At 36.6% G+C, this 18399-nt stretch overlaps 1 protein-coding gene across 1 annotated transcript; it reads left to right on the forward strand.

Moving 5' to 3' along the window:
* Positions 1-373: 373 nt before the first annotated feature.
* Positions 374-949, forward strand: LOC149162286 (uncharacterized). Its single transcript, XM_089435662.1, has one exon. It carries the CDS (start codon positions 399-401, stop codon positions 726-728), a length of 330 nt encoding a protein of 109 aa, XP_089291788.1. The 5' UTR covers positions 374-398; the 3' UTR covers positions 729-949.
* Positions 950-18399: the final 17450 nt, after the last annotated feature.

Raw genomic sequence — 18399 nt, forward strand, 5'->3', positions numbered from 1 at the left:
TGAAATTTTATCCTAATTAATCACATAAATATAATAAAAATTCCTGTGGGATAAAATTTATTATATTCAATGTAATTAATTACAATTTAATGTTTAGGGAGTATTCTACCTAGGCGGAGGAATGGGCCGGTTTCCGTCACCGCCCGGAAAAACCTCCGGCTCCGGCCGCCGGAAATTCCTCCGCCCAGCTCCGCCACCCGCCGCGAGCTCCGCCCACCGCCGCCGCGAGCTCCGTCCAGTTCAATTTCGTAAACTTCCAGCTATTAATAAACATGGATGTGTGGCGTAGTGGTAATGCGGCTGACTCCAGATTACAAGGTTACGTGTTCGATTCACAAGGTTAGATATTTTTCAAACTCTCGCTAAACATTCGTTTTACGCGCGAACAAATCCCAGGGATGGATTCTATTTCAAAGAGGGCTTCTTGTATGGCGGCTGTGGGAGCAATCGAGGGTTTCAGAATCTTCACAGATCAGAGGGCCTTCAATTTCAAGAATGTACTAATAACGCCCAAGTTATTCTCTATTTCTCCTAATACTTTTGGGATTGCTTCTGCCACTGGCGTTGGCGCTGCTGCTGTTGCCCTGAAATCTGCTATTGTTTCTTCTGTTTCTGAAGCGATTCTGACTCCTCATGTTCAAGAAGAAGCAGCAAAATCAAAGAAAGCAGAATTGAAGGATGATTCATTGAGATGCGCGATGTTTCTCAGCTGCTGGGCTCCAAACTGAAATTGAAATACAATTCAATTGTGTCACGGTAGAGACATATAGGGAGAGGGATCGATCACCTGCTAGAATGAAAAAAGAAGAATTAAAAGACGATTCATTGTGATGCGCGGTGTATCTGAGCTGTTGGGCTCCACACTGAAATTGAAACAGAGTTCAATTCGGTCACGATAGAGAGGCAGAGGGAAAGGGATCGATCACCTGTTGGCGCTCCAGCATGATGGCCGCCCAACCGCCAGAATATAAGTTGTATATTATGAATGTATTTTGTAAACGAATGAATGGATTGCAATTCTCTGGTTTGAAAGGACACAGAATTTTGGTATTAAAGGTTGTCTTTCTTTTTTATCTCCTCTTGTTGGCCGCCCGTGTCATTTCGTTTCATTTCACTACTGAACTACATCGTCCATTATCATTTTGGAATCTTCTCTTCATCCTCTTGCTCTTAACTTCCCCAAGTATTGCAATCCCCGGGTCGGTAACTACCTGGGTCGTTTGCGACAGTGTCTTTTTATCATATAATTAAAGGTTTCGATGTTTACCCAAACGAATCAACTGTTTTTGAACCACACTGACAGCATATTGCAAGAAGTAAATCTGAGAGTAATATAAAAATGTAATTTCAGAAATGCGAACCGCATGCGGAAATCCAGGGATAAATTAAACGCAGGGAAAAGGCAACTTCTATTGATTAGAATTGAGACAATACGATAAAGCAAAAAATATAAGTACTTGGAATTTAAATCCTCTCACAGTATTTCAATAACAGGAATTCAAACTCTCTTGCAATTTCCGAATTCCCAAATTACAGTACATAAGTTGAAATATCTATTTTCTACTCTCACAGAAAAGAATGCAAAGCGATGATAAAGGTGGAGGTACATTAAAAGCTCATACCCTGCGATCGAACTGACGATAACTATATATCCATCCCTGGAATGTTTAGCGAGAGTTGGAAAATTTTCTATCCTTGTGAATCGAACACGTAACCTTGTAATCTGGAGTCAGCCGCGTTACCACTGCGCCACGTATCCATGTTTATTAATAGCTGGAAGTTTACGAAATTGAACTGGGCGGAGCTCGCGACGGCGGTGGGTGGAGCTCGCGGCGGGTGGTGGAGCTGGGCGGAGGAATTTCCGGCAGCCGGAGCCGGAGGTTTTTCCGGGCGGTGACGGAAACCGGCCCATTCCTCCGCCTACGTAGACTACTCCATAATCTTTATGTGATCTTGCCAATCAATATATAATTTTATTTATTTAAAGATGCTGTGGCTATTCTCTAATTAATTAAAATTATATGGATCACTAGAAAAAACTTAACCAGAGAGAAAAATAATGTTTACTGAAAGGAGTAAGTCAAAATGACATTTTAATAAACTCAATATAACTGTAATATTTTTCCAGCAAATCAAAATTAAGGTTAAAGCAGTCAGCATTATTGCAAATAACTACAAATTGCATTGAAAGACTATTGAGTTCAAAATAGAGATTCTCACAATTTAGAGTTATTTTCTTTAAGTAATACTTTAAAGGTCATCCTTATATTCATTTCCCCTAATATTTTATAAAATGAATACAAAAACCTCGTATTTAAACTCCAGCCTCCACAATTAAAAATAATTTATACCCATGAGAATTCAATTCTCACATAACCAATCATTTGCAAAAATTTCCAAATATGCATATGATCCGAAGATCAAAATAGACCTAAATAAATAAATAATATATTCAAATACGGTCTGCCATAATTCCTTTATAACCTGCTTAATAATGTGCTTCAAACAATATTACAATACTTCCATACATTGTGAGTATTGCGTATATATTGTATACGGTCTATATAAAACTTGTTATGGGTATAGCATAATTTTTAATCATAGTCATTTAGTTCGTACTGTTTCTTTTATGTGACTCTCGTTATTCTAACTGTCCCATAATTGCACTAACTTCCTTTTTCCTTTCTTTCGTTGGTGGAAACTAAGCCCAAGATTAAAATTTACATTACATATTTCTTGCCATGGATACATGCCCAGGTCATTTCAGTAAAGTTTTACCTATAAATAGTAGCTTCAGTGCTGGAACTACTTCTTTATTTAAAAAATAAAAAATAAAATCATCATGAGAACAGAAGAAGAATGGCTTCAGACTTTTACGAAAGTATACCATATCTGCTGCCCTCAGGATCTGACACACATTATGGAAATTAATAACCATGGTTCTGTTCCTTAGCCACAAGTCCGAACCAACAAATAAAGCCAACTAAAGCTTTCCCAATAAATGGCAGTTTCAGTGGTGAAACTACTTTATATTTAAAAAATAAAAATAAAAGTGTCCTTAAGAACAGCAGAGAAGTTCCAAAACTGAAAATGCAAAAATCTTATACAACGATGGGTATATCTATATTTAGTGTCAACATTTTAGAACCATCAAATTTTATTCATCTTTAAATAAAAGAAAATTACCCTATTTTATCTTTGAAAATGAATTGCATTTAATAGTTGGAAATGTTTAACAATAAAATTCTGAAATTGCATTGTTTTGTTTTGTTAAATATACGTCTTTCTCATTATTTCATTATATTTACTGTGAATGACCAGCGACCAGGGGATGGTGTTGTTCAAAGTTTAAACTCGTTCAACGCCTGTATTTAATTGCAATTCCAAACCAAGGAAATGTGGAAAGCTAATTGACTAAATTGCGTCAAAAGATATGACCAATATTTATCAAGGCTTTATCGGTCAGGGGCAAGAAAATTTCTGTTGATCGACATTTCCACGTTGGGATGCACTCCATCTTCGAGGCTTTTTAGCTATATAAATGGAGTCAATGGCCAATGTGTGGATATAGCAAACAAATTGGCCAAGGAATATAATGCTGGTCTCAATATAAGGTTGGTTATATATATAACCAACTCCATCATTAAAGAAACAAACCCACGTGCTTGTGACAAAACCAAGTCACATAAACCAAAAGTTTTGTGAACGGTTATAACAAAGCATTTTGGTAACAAGACTTGTTATCATCACAAAAATGTATGTCAAATTATCAAAATAATCCCTCTTCAAAGCATTGTCGTTTCAGTTGATAGTTTTCACCATATCCGAGGCTCAAAATAATAAAACCTCCACAATTACATAAGTACTCTTTAAAATGTCTCTATATGAAACGTACAAAATCCAATTCGTTGCAATTAACCCATCACATAAATGCATCGAGATTTCATCATCAAATAATTAAAAAAAAAATGAATGAAAAAAAATTCCTCTACGTGCAGTCATATTAAATCACTTCAAGCCATAATCATAATCACCAAAACGATAGTCATCAAGTTAAGGGGCACATGGCAATGTTATAAATATTTAGGTTGAACCTTTCGATATGAAACAACGATTCTAACGAGCAATGCAGAAGCTTCAAGGAGCAATAGACCTGCTGCCCAATTCTTATAGTTTTATTTTTCTCTGCAATTGCAAATGGCCAGGCCTACGGATTTGAGGATACGAGGTCTGCGTGTTGCGGTGCAGGGGCGTTTAATGCACAAGTGAGATGCGGACAAATGGAAGGCAAAGGCAGTGGGAGCAGAAAATGAAAAACCGTTTATCTGCAAGGACTCAAAAGCGTACCGGTTTTGGGATGGGATTCACCCCACTAAGAAACTGAATGCAATATTTGCCCAACAAATTTGGATCGGAAATGCTTCAGTTATATCTCCATTCAAACAGATTAAGAGGGGGCTGCTTAATCTACGGGCTGCTTAATCTACAGCATAAATAAAATTTCTAATGCTATTGGAATCGCACACCAAGGCAGAGGTAAAACACGGCTCTGATACCAACTGTTAGATAAATCATAAACTTAAACAGCGATTCTGCATGCGGAAAGAACTGAAAAGAATCACTGAAACTTAATGCCCAGGGATACGAATTACCTCCAGCCATTGGTGAAACTTTTGATGCAATTTCCTTCTGAAAAACCACGCTCCAGCTGCCCAAGCAAAAAGAAAAGAATGCAGCTGATCTGAAGGCACTTCCAAGCTCTGCTACCTCAGCTAGATGGTGTAAAACTGAAGGGGATTGAGATATGAGCTTGGGGACCAACAGATGAATTTATAGCCAAGTTTCCATCAAGCTTCTGATAGCTATGTGTCAGATGTCCCACAGATCAAGGCAGAGAACTCCAGATGGAGTAATGGACCACTTCAGTAGCTCCTAACAATAAATTTATTAGTTGCAGTTGATTTCCTTAACTTAGGGAAACTACTGCAGTTGGTTTCCATAAGTTAAGGAAAGACTGCAGTTTAAATTCCATAATTTTAGGCAGCAATTGTGCATAAACTAATGGAGCTAACAATAAAACGCTTCTGGATTTGCTCAATCTTTCTCCATGATTCTCTGGAGATGCTGCAACCCCAAACCTCATAGCCATATAAAATAACAGGGGTGACTAAAGTTTCAAAGAGGAACTTCTTTTTATCCCACATTACAAGGTTTGCTATTTTACAATTATTTTCAAGACCAAAGTAAGCTTTGTACATCAAACATGCATAATCATTCTCATTATTTGGGACACATTATTATCACAGAAACACTTTGTCTTATCAATTTTGCAAATAATTTTCGAACTAACGATTGATTGTACAAAACGAGAAACACTTGGTGTCTTTGGTTTACACTTGATGGCTTGATTGCTTTTTGTTTCATCTTTGCGTTGTGTTAATTTTAAGCTTAATAGGTTAAATTTTATAGCGCTTTATATTTGATTTATAATTAACTTCATAACATTAGATCATTTTTTCATATTTTTAAAAATTGATTTTATTTTTTTAATTTTAAATGGCTAATATTATTTTAAAAAATTTAGTGAAATCTTATTGGCATAATTGAATATGGAGGGTTTTGTTTTATAAAATTGCTCAAGCTGGGAACTTTCCGAAGTACTAAGGAGACGTTTAAAACTATTTCACCATATTAAAGATTATTAAAGATTGTTGTAACGTAGGCTAGATGTAAGGCCCTAATAATTTTAACTACTTGCATACCCTTAATTAGTTTTTTACACTAGAAACTATTCCTATAAGTTGAAAACAAACTAATGACAATTATTATTTATAATAAATACTCCCATAAAAAATAATCTTTCTTTAAAACTTTATTTTTATAATTTATTATAATTTACATGTTATACAATACAATCTTATCAATATTAGTACAAGACAATCTTTATTTTTATAATTTATTATAATTTACATGTTATACAATACAATCTTATCAATATTATCAATATTAGTACAAGACAATCTTAATACAAATAATATTTAGATGTGAGAACTCACTTTTTTTACATAATGGGAAAATCTATCATATTTCAATTTTCAAACCACTAGTGATCCATCACTAACTACTATAATGCAAGATGACTCATCATCTTTATTCAAGAAAAACCACACCATCTAGAACTACCAACACGATGACTCATTGTCTTTATTCAAGAAAAACCACACCACCTAGAATTACCGATTGGTGGTCTATAAGGGGGCAGGATTTCACTCCTATGAGATGTCTCTCGGTCTTGGACCGTTAACTTGTTTAATTAGATATAAGGAAAACGAGCTCTTAGCCAAGAAGAAGCAGTTTTAGAGAAAACTATAGGTCGTTACTTAGCACTCAATTTACAAGCTTGAAATTTTAATCAATAATATTGTATAATAACAACATGACACTAAATATTTAAAAAATAATAAGTCAATTGAAGTTTGTAGAATTGAGGCTTCTGTGATCCATATCAAGTTATGAGAAGATTTTTCGGCGTAAATCACATTATGATATATTTGTCGACGTGTTTCGAACCAACGAGTGTGGTTCATTGTCACGACAAGTTAAAGAATCAGACCATGGTTGCATGTTAAATAGGGAGAGAAAATCTTCCAACAACTAAGTTTGACTAGGAAACGACAATATGGGAATGGACTAATGACTATATTTGACCATGTAACAGCTAAATTTGACCAACCAATCGGACTTGTTAAAAAGGGAGAGAAAATCTTCCAACAGCTAAGTTTGACTAGGAAACGACTATATGGGAAAGGACTAACGACTATATTTGACCATGTAACGGCTAACTTTGACCAACCAATCGGACTTGACTGGATTAAGGGATAAGGACATGGACCAAAATTTTTATTTAATACTATTTTAATTATAATAATTTTATTAGATAAATTTAATCAATGAATTAATATCTATTATTATAATATACTCTGGGTTCTTGAATGTTAAATTAATAATTTTATGAATATTATAATGCTTAACTAAACTTGTAGTATTAATAATTAAGAAAAAAGTAACTATATTTATGTTAAAATGCTTCATAGTGAATTATATTAATAATATTATGTATTTATTATCTTTAATACCCTTCTAACTATAATATTATCATTATAGATTTAATTATTACTTTAAAATTATATTATTATATTATTATTACCTACTAATTAATAATCCTAAGTTATTAATGGCTTGTATATTTTTATAAGTGGAGCCCAATAATTAAATATGTATATTTAAGCTATCTAATGAATTCCAAATTAGCTATATTTAGTAAATTTAAGGGAAAGAATATGATGGAAAATTCTTAAAAAAGACTAAAAAGACAAAAAACCAAAAAGTAAGGACTTATTACTCTTAATATTCTTATAACTCTAGAATTGATATTATAAATTTAATTATTATAATATTCTCGTTTCCTAGTCAAACTTAGCTGTTGGAAGATCTGCTCTCCTTATTTAACATACAACCATGGTTTGATTCTTCAACTTGTCCTGACAATGGACAACACTCGTTGGTTTGAAACACATCGACAAATATATCATAATGTGATTTACGCCGAAAAATATTCTCATAGCTCAATTGAAGTTATTTGAAATGATTAGGAAGAAAGAATAGAATATTTCCTATCCAGATTCAATTCTATCTAGATTCAATTCTCAACTGCAACATTATAAATATTCTATATATATATCTATATCTATATATATATATATATATATATATATATATATTTTTTTTTTTTTTTTTTCCAAGGGAAAAATTGAACTATTATTAAAAAAATAAAAAGTTACATAACATATGTATTTAAGCATTCAAAAAATAGTGAAATCACCGAGGGGCAAAAGTCTAAAGCAACCTGCTCAAAAGTATGCCACAGTCCCAATCACAAACAGTATGTTTGTCAAAAAAGTATGTTTGGAGAAAACGACCCATAATAAGATCACAACTACATAAAACTGTCTCAAAATAACTTATACAAATGATATAAAATGTACCAAGTCACCAAGAACCAAATAATGGTGAGAAGGAAAAAACTAAAATTTGTCAGATCAAATTATATATTATATGGTCAGTGGTTCGACACACAGACTGTACCATCGATTGTCTCAGTTATGTGCTATATGTCTAGATCTTGCTGAAATTCCTCTTTAGATAGGAGGTTCGCTGTTGTATTTAGTTCCCTGTAGATATGGAAAACAGTAATAAGATCAAATGACATTTTTAAAAAGAGAATTTCTTCAATGATAGGGATCAAAATGTGATTTTGACATCTCTGAGTATTGTTGAACCAGTTTATAACATTCATGGAGTCACCAAATATTTGAACTGAACCAATCCCCAAGTGAATGAGCCAGCATAAAAGAAATTTTAAAGAAAGTAACTCAACATAGTTGTTTGTGCCTGTTTTGATACCCACAGAAGCTTTTAGAGATATGTTTTCATTTATATGTATAACTAGCCCTGATCCACACCTATTCTGAGCATCTGAAGCACCATCAAATTATGCCCATGGGATATCATGTCTAATATGTTTTTCAATGCTATTTCTAATTGACTGAGGGGTATCAACGGAAGGGAGGGGAGTGAAGATCGAAGCACATTCTGTAGAAATCAGAGAAGGAGAGAAAGAAACTTCCTTGAAGATGCCTTTATTCCTTGCTAGACAAATCCCCTTTTTATGTTTTCTTCTGAGGTTGTTGTCCACCAACTTTGCCAAGCTGCCCCGCAACTTTCCCCATTCCAGATTGATCTGATGCCTAAGAGAGACAATATTTTTTCTCACACTTTGATGGAGAACGATCATCTTAGAAATAAATGGTTAGCAGATTCTTCAGAGCCCTTGCACAAGATACACCAACCAGGACCATGTTTGTTTTGTTTCTATAAATTGTCCCATGTGGGAACTTTGTTTTTTTGTATACACAAAAAGAACAATTTGGATTTTGTTGGGCTTTACAATTTCCAAAGTAATTTGCTCCACCAGTCTTGAACCCCCCATGCCCTTCGAGTCATCACGAAACAATATCCAAACTTTGTGGAGTAATGCCCTAACAGAGCATGAACTCATCGAAGAGAGCTCGAACAATCCTTGATCCTGACATTTGTACGATGGAGTTCCTTAATATAATTTTTCCACTCTTGACCCCATTGGGGATATAATTGAATATCCTTTGCAGATTTCCATCCCTGATGTCAGATTGCAGTTATCTCTTCCTTTGTTATCTGGACCGGGAAGAACAAGACTTGTGTGTGAAGGGAGTCCACAACCCTTCTAGATAGTGCAAAAGCCTCATTGCACCCCACCCATGGGTCAATGCTGACTCGAATATTTTCCCCATTACCAACCTTCCATGCAAGTCTTTCTTCCACTAGCTTGAAAGAGTCTATAGTTGCCTTCCAAATGACTGATGCTTTGGAAGAGCCTTTTATGGCCTATGTATCCAATCATCCATGGGGACTGAATTGATGTATTTCCTTTTTACCACCATTTTCCATAAATTATCCTTTGTTAAAAGCCTCCACACTAATTTGGCTGCTAGAGAGGATGCAAAAGGTTGAAGGTCCTTTATAACCCATCCTTCCCATTCCTTTGGAAGATCAATTTTATCCCATGCTACCCAAGGTAGCACTACATCCTCCTTTGGCCCAGCCCAGATAAAACAACTACAAAGTTTTCTAATTTTGAATACAATACCTTTTGGGACCCATGTGAGGGAAATCCAATATAACCAGAAAATGGTTCCAGACCAGACAATCACCTCCAGACATTAAAATTTGATCTCCTAAATCTAACACTCCCTGAACCAGCCTTCCATCCTTGACTTATACTTCAACACAGCACATTCCTGCTTCAATCCAGGAAGTTCCACCTAAAACCCACCCAACCATCTGAGCTCAGACCATCATCCCTTTGCCATATTGTGACTTCCTGCTCTCCAGGACAGTTTAACCCTTAAAAGCCCTGGATGTCTGGCCTTCATTCGTATCATGTGGAACTTTTTCCCCCAACCACGCGCTCCCTGGCTTGAAGCAGGAATGTGTTGTGTTGAAGTCTAAAAAATATAAGTCAAGGATGGAAGGATGGTTTCGAATGACCGGTGGAGATAGATTTAGCTAAAGAAAAAGCTTTTATTGCTGCCCGATATGCTTTTCCCTTCCAAACATTTTTACGATTTTTTTTTTGATCTAGAAGTACGCTTTTTTGGAACTGCCATATGGGACAATGGGGTTAATTCATATATTGTGATGTGAAAGACATCTTATGTATTTCATTTATTCATTTCTCTCATAGATAGATAACTCTGCATATTCTTTATCTAAATATGTTGCAAATTGAATCAATCCATTCTCTTGACAAAAACGTTAAAATAATAATGGAATCTACCAATTTAAATTGAAAGGTCAATTTTCATGATATATTTTCATATATTTTATATGATATATTCATATAATGATCGATATTCAAATTGATATCTTTCTCATCATTTTCCGAATGAGTTTCGCTCGGTCCTTGATTCTTCAAGATAATCTCATCCTTCTTGTTCGTGTTCTCATGCTAACACTAGCTCTATGTGATAACCATTGACTCATACTAATACTTTACCCTATGTATGATATGGAAAGCTTGGTTCTACTATCCTTGTTTACGTAATACTAGTTACTCTTATCCATAAGTGACTCCATATCTATTAGCTCCTTAGTATTCATAGAGCTTACTAAGACCCTTTCATTGAACGGCTTCTCAATAATGACAGAGATAAGCAGCTTGTTACGTTTCATTAGTGTAATCATGTCACTGTTCATATGGGTTGTGCTTTGATCTCACTAAGAGCTATCTTGATATCATGGATTTGCTTACCTATTAGTCATATGATTTCACCTATCATATCTATTAGGGAAAACACGTCCATACTTATCTATGATTACTAGTATGTGTTTAGTATTGATCTTGTTAAACCTGTACAAGCTCATAGAATCAGGATGAGCTAAGAGTCATGGGCATAATAGCTTACATTGGTTCCATATTCACAGGATAACACTACTTATAACCACATCTTATACTTGTTGTAATTATATCCTCTTGCTTAATGGTATAGAACCTTATAACTAGTTTGAATACTGAGTAAGCTCTACGTCATTTATATGGAAAGACAGCTTCATAGTAACATGAATGACAATAAGAATGGATTTAATGAGGACCAATCTTCCAGCTCTGGATAACCATTTAAAACTCCATAATTTGATGCAATTCTCGATTTTTGACAACAGCAAGTTCCAATCCTATTTTTTATAAGAATCGAGTTTTAAATGGAATCTCGGGTATTTTAGGTTGTTCCCCATAAGGATAACTTCGTAGGGGAGGGATGTGGAAATTATTTCTAAGTCATTTCCCGAGATTCCTTCATGTGTTATTGAGGATTTCTAAGAATTTATGCTCATTTTTGTAGCCTTAAGGAACAGATCCAAGGAGAGATTCAGTTGATTGACATCTTCTCGAGATCCATTACTGAATAATAGAATGCCATCCACAAAGAGAAAATGAGAAATGAAAAGATTTGTAGCAACTTCTATTCCTTTTAGGTCACCTCTCCTCTTGGCTGAAAGAAGTAACTGACTTAGCTCTTCATCAGCCAATAAAAACAGGAGAGGGGATAAGGGGCAGCCTTGTCTAAGCCCTCTCTGATTGTGGAAAAAAGGAGAGGAAACCCCATTTATGAGAACATCAAAAGACACATTAGATATAAAACCCATAATCCAATTGCTGAACCCAATACTAAATCCCAAATGGGTCATCAATAGTCTCAAGTATATCCAACTGATCCTATCATATGTTTTTGAGAGGTCAATTTTAAAAATCATGCCTTTTTTTTTTGAATTCTTAATGTTTTGCATTATTTCTTGGGCCACCCCAATAGCTTCATGGATTTTCCTACCATCAAGAAAACCAAATTGTTCTTTGGATATGTTACTTGATAGAATTGGTTTCAACCAATTTGCAATAATTTTAGCTATGATTTTTTAAATGCAGTTGCAAAGGGAGATAGGTCTGAACTTCAAAGGAGACTGGGTCATCAAATTTTGGAATTAGAGCCAGAAAGGTTGTATTAAAAGGTTCATAGATTAAGCCCCTACTCCTTGATTATTCCACCACCCCAACAATCTCTTCCCCAAGTAGTTCAAAGAAATGTTGGAAGAACTCCACTGTCCAGCCACCGGGCCTTGAGCTCTTATCTTTTCTCATAGCCTTCAAAACACTTTCGACTTCAATTTTCATTACAGGGGCCATTAACCTCTCATTGTCTTCCTCCTCTGCATATCTAGGGAAGAGCTGGGCCACCGGGATAACCTCAACGATTGTTTCTCCCTCGAGATCTTTGAATAAGTTTTTGAAGTGGTCTCTTCCCATAGTAGCCAGTTCATTGAAATATTTTTCCTTACCCCCATCATCCCGACTCATTTCCCATATGGTATTTGTGTTTTTTCTCCCCTTTGCATAATTCTGGAATAATTTGGTGTTTTCGTCCCCAACTGAAAGCCAGATGGCTCGGATTTTGATTCTCCATTGTTCTTCAATGTCATTTAAAATATTCCTCCTCCTTGTCTCCAAAAGTTTTATCTTTTCCCTCTTCTCCTTTGTCTCATATCCATCCTCTTTCAGGATTTCCAACCCTTCCAGTTCCTCCCCAATCCACCTAAGTTTAGCTTCTTCCCTAATATTTTTCTCTTTGGCCTAGTTAATAGTCTCCACTTTCAATATTTTTAAATTTCCCATAAGAGACTAAGCAAGGGATATGTTTTGGGACCTATCCATCTCTAGGTATCATTTACTAATATGATGAAGCTAGGTTCTTTGAGCCAACCAAGATTAAATTTAAAGGGGGATCTAGGCTTCTTATTGGGACCTTTCAGCTCCATTAAGATTGGAGAGTGGTCTAATTCCCCTCCTGAACCCACCCACTTCCTAAAGCCCGAGGTCTAATTTACAAAGTCCTCATTCAAAAGAAAATGGTCCAATCTCTTAGCCACCCTAGCATCCCCCACTCTTATGTTCCTCCACGTAGGGGTATTTTTAATCATATTTATGTCTATGAGGCGTCCACCTCTGATTTTGTTCAAGAAGTTAGCTAGGGAATTTGCTTGAGCTTGAAGACCCAAGGTTTCAAACAAGCCTAAAGAGAAATGGAAATTTCTTCCCACCACCAGATTGGGAGCATGCATAAAATATTTTGAAAATAAATTGTTCCAAAATAGTACCCTTCCCTGGCACAGACCATAGATATTGACTAGAGTAAAGTCAGAGCATAATTCAGGTGAGTAAACCTCATCCCCCAATACAATTTTATAGCCCCAAGAATTTTTCAATTTTAAAACAGAGTATTTGAGAACCAAAGCCAAGCCCCCTGATCTTCCTTTTGCATCAACAGTCACAAAATTCCATCATGGAAAAATTTTCTTAAGAGAATTCATGACGGTTTCACCGAGACCCAGTGTTTCTTGTAACATGATGACATCATGACAATATTTTTGAAAGATATATTTTAAGGCTATTTTCTTATGGTTACTAGCAAACCTACGACAATTGAAGGATAACAAGATCATTTGGAAACAATGACAGGGGTCTACGTTGCTCTAAGCGCCCCTTTAAGGGATAAAAATTTCCCATTGGCTATGTCTAAATTGGCTTTTAATTGTTCCTTAGACATATCAGTATTCCTTCCCTTGTTTTTCGAAGGCATAGTGTGTTCTGGAAGGCTTCCCAAATGGCCTATGGGTTCTACTGACAAGGCTCTTTTATCCCTCAGTTAAAGAATATAATGGATTTTATCAAGAGATAAGACAAGGATATATGTGATAATATTGTCCATGACAAGTGATTGACTGTCTAAACATGGAGGTTCATTCATATATGTCCTGAAGGGACCAAGCTTAGGGAGTTCATTTAACATAAAATGTAGAGAATCTTGTATAGAGGAAAGGGAATGAGTGACAGTACCTGCCGAGAGTTGGGACATTTCAATTGTTCCCATGAATTCCTAAGTATGGTCTTGCTCCAACATGTGGGGGATCTTGCACCTCCATCGGCATCCACCCTGAACCCTGTTGTGCCTCTATCCCTTCCATCTGAACCTGCTCCTCCTCTTCGATTTGTGCCTGACACTCATTCTGGATGTAACCCCTCTATTTTCTCCTCCTTCTATATCCCACAGAGAAATCATGGGCTAGATGACCATGTTTATGGCATTTGTGACATCTGAATGGTAAGTGCTCGTAGTTTATGATTTCGAAGTAGGAGTAACCATTGATCTAGAGCTGGATTTTGTCCACCATTCCTTCCCTTGGGTCAAATCTAACCAAAATGCGAGCCACATTCCTGCATTTTGTTTCTTGAAAAGATATGTCCGCTTGTAAGTAGAGACCCAAACTGCTTCCAATATCTCTGAAGACGTCCTCTGTCCATAAGTGCGAAGGAAAGGTTGGTAATCGCATCCATACCGGAATTTATTCCACTCTTTTTCTCTGTGCATCAAAGAGGGGCATCCACTTCTTAAAGAGTATTGGTGGAATACCAAAGCATCAATTGTGATGTAAAACCCATTCCAATGTCTCACTACTGTTGAAAAAGACCATGAACAAGCCTTGGCCAATGTGATCACCTCCACGAATTTTTCCATTGCCTCACCCTAAGATTTCTTTATCCACTCTATGATGTATTATGTAGAGAAAAATTCCCCTCTCATTCTACCCACCAATATGAGCTCTGAGGTCTCCATAGCCTTATCAATCTGGATGTCGACATCCAACACCACATTTGGGCATTTAGATTTCTTTTTAATTATCTTCACTTTCTTATGCTTCAATCGAGCATGCCGACTAATCTCATCCGACCTGTAAGGGATTGTCCCTCCCGTGCATGGTCATCCTCCTCCTCGAGCAGTCGTAGCCACTCCTCCACCTGTTCCAACTAGATTATCTAAACCCCATGTTATTGTATGCATGCCTTTGGATCTAATTCAAAATCCTGTTGGATCTCCCCCACCTATTGGGATATGTATTCATGTGGAGTTTAATTAATGAACCCTCAGAAAACTAATTGAGGACCGCTTGTATGTTCCGTCCCTTCTGGGCTGAGCGGTAAGATGAAACAACCCTCCTTTTGTAACCATTTTGCATGAGGAATAACTTCGCCTTGCGCCGCTTCAAAACAATATGACTGCTCTATGTGATCCAGAGTTCGTCAGCTACTAGACTTAACCAATATCTTTTACTTATGTGATGTTATCATAATTTCATGTGAAAGAACATAAAACAACCACATATGGATGTTGGAAAGGAAATAAATCATAATGGTGACCATCAAATCAAGAACACAAACACATTGATAATGGAGTTCACCCAGTGTGGGTTACGTCTCTGGGCTCGGTGTCAAGAGAGTGGAGGCTGCTTGATATAATTTCTGCAAATGATGATGATGTACATGGCATGTTTTTTGTCATAATAAGGGAAATAACCCTCAACAAGAGTGGTGTGTCTCTCCACGAGACATTCTCCCTACATGAACTATCACTCAAATGGGCTTTCCTTCAGCATGACAAGCTAAAAACATCTCACATGATGTGGCAACGAGTATCCCTCAACATAATGGTAATCAAGGATCTCAACAATAATGATCTGAATTGGATCATTATATTTTTTTTTCATACATATTGATGCATTTGGAGTGGAAAAAGTGGTGGAATCAGCTCACGGGACTGTTTTTACCAGCGGGACTCAGTTTGGCGAAACGAGGTTTGAAACCTTCCTGGAGCGTTTTGAGACATAAAATGACATTTTTGGTGGTAAAATTTTTCCTCTTTAGCATGACACCTTTTCATGCTATTTTAAGCACAGAAAGCTTTTCAACAGTGCAATAATCGTGCCAATCAGAGTCCATATGCAAAAGTTATGCCACTCAGAAGTTGACCTTCTTATTTTCACACCTATAGTTTGGGAGGATGCCGCGTCATCGCCCATTATTCAAGGAAAAGGGGCTAGCCACGTGTTTGTGATGTAAAAGACTCTAAAAGACTCTATTTTGTAACTCTAGTTAAGAGTTGATGTAGTCAAACTTAACCACTAGTAGGATATCGGGCTATCTTATAACCGAGCCACTAAGAGGAAGAGACATCCCATTCTTTCGAGAGCATTTGTTCCATAGATGAGCAAAGATAGCCAGGAGAGATAGGAGGTAGAGCACATAGAGAGGATTTGTGCACTGTAGCAGGGCATGAGCCACAAACATTACTTCTTTTTATCTACAACCATATTTCTAGACAGAGAATATGAGTGAACCAGCCTCACCTTCTAGCTGGGTTTTCTCCCTAAAGGGTTTTCCCAGAGAGCATATCTTGTGTCTTATCTTTGTGTGAGATTTTTTTATTCGTTCTCTACTTTTATGCATAATTTAATTTTACATGCATTCACTAATTACAGTAAGATCTACAGATCTAGAAATTAAATAAAATTGTAATATTGTAAAATCTAATATTTTTAATATAATATTATCAAATATGTTGTGAAAAACTGTCCAATGGAATGGACAAATGTCTACCAAGTTGTATTGTAGCATTGCTTCCCTGATCTTTTCCCCAATAGAATCAATCTTTTTCCCCTTCCCCCAAACTTCATCAGGTCCCAAAGTGCAATTCAGGTCTCTTGCGATGAGGAGCGTTTCAATCTCCAAAATACCAGAGGCTAAAAACAAATTCCAATAGGAAGCTCTGTCTTTGTAGGGAGCATAAACATTTAGTATGTGGAAACATTCAGCGTAACCTCTATATTTTGCGACCATCAGGATTCCCCCAAGGCATCGGAATGTTCTTGCAGATATCCACCTCGGATCCCATAATACAGCTAGTCCACCAGAGAGGCCATTCGCCTCCGTTGCCGCCATATACCAGGATGGCAGCATACGCCTGAAGAATGAGATAGTATCCTGTCTGTCATGCATGGTTTCCTGCAGAAGAATCAACCTTCTACCGAAGTAAGAGTCGAGCGAGTAGCATCGTAGTGGAATACAACATGCTAGAGTCGATAAGTTGTGATGGATGCATACAACAAAAAGGTTCCGGGACCAGGAATAAAACCAAAACTAGAACTGAGCTCTGTGGGAGATCAAAGGAGAACAAAGCAGATAGGATACCAAAGTCCCCGCGCAAGAGTGCGCAGAGACGAAAGAAGACGAACCGAGAATGACAATGGGTATATTATAGTGGATAGCTGCCACTTGTGAGGTTTACGGGAGAACAAATGAAACTTCTTGAGGGATGTCGCTTACAGATGCGAGGCCCGGATGATGGCAAATGCCTCCAGGCAGAGACGTGGCAATAGAGAATGGAACGAGACATGCATGCGGGTAGAAAGTCACGTATACCACCTGTATTGTGAAAATAGGCCCTCTCCACGCACCTGTAGATGATCTATTGGTCCGCCATGACACGAGATGATTGGTTGTAACGCAATGCTCCTCCACTCAGACATACACTCCCCATATTCATTTCGGACCACCGGCCAATCTCTTTACTATGGATGGAACAAAAATCTCGAAAATGTTACCCTTTTAAGTTCAACAGGTATTGGCTTGAAGATGAATCATTTATTTGCATGGTCTGCGATGTTTGGGGGGAAAACTATCCTTCAACGGATGCATCTCCAACAATGAACTTGATTAATAAAATGAGGAATCTTAGATCCAAAGTTAAAGAATGGAAGATCTAGAAGAAACAAAAAAAATGTTCAGAATTGGAAAAGATTAATAATGAACTAAAAAAATTAGCCGAGGGTATGTCGTCTCATTCCATTCCATGGAGCACTCGGGCATGGATTTGGGAGCTTGGAAAGATGAAACAAAGTTTATTAGAAATTGAAGAAACATCATGGCGATTGAAAAGCAGAGCCACACGGCTAAAGGAGGGAGATAAAAACACAAAATTCTTTCACCGCTTTGCAAGCAAAAGAAAGCCACAAATTCTATATGGGAAATAAAAAATGAAGAGGAGGATTATTTACACTCACAAGAAGATATATCTAAAGAATCTATCAAATACTTTAAAAAGGCATATTCCTGAGATGCTAACAGGAGAATAGAAGATATTTTATGGGGCATAGAACCATTCTCAAAAATGTTTGATGATGAGGATAATGCAAGATTATATTCTGTTGTATCAGAGGAAGAATTTCTCACTGTAATGAATTCATTTAAGAAGGAAAAATGCCCTGGAACTGACGGCTGGACCATAGACATTTTCCTCCATTTCTTTGATATGATGAAAAGCAATATCTTAGGGATGGTGGAAGAAGCCAGAATTCAAG

The sequence above is a fragment of the Pinus tabuliformis genome, chromosome 5_2, assembly GCF_031772625.1.
Source record: "Pinus tabuliformis cultivar Carrire ecotype Pingquan chromosome 5_2, CPIR1, whole genome shotgun sequence".
NCBI classification, from domain to species: domain Eukaryota; kingdom Viridiplantae; phylum Streptophyta; class Pinopsida; order Pinales; family Pinaceae; genus Pinus; species Pinus tabuliformis.

Bases quoted from the DNA above. Each gene is read 5' to 3' on its own strand.
- LOC149162286 (XM_089435662.1), top strand. From the start codon at position 399: ATGGATTCTATTTCAAAGAGGGCTTCTTGTATGGCGGCTGTGGGAGCA.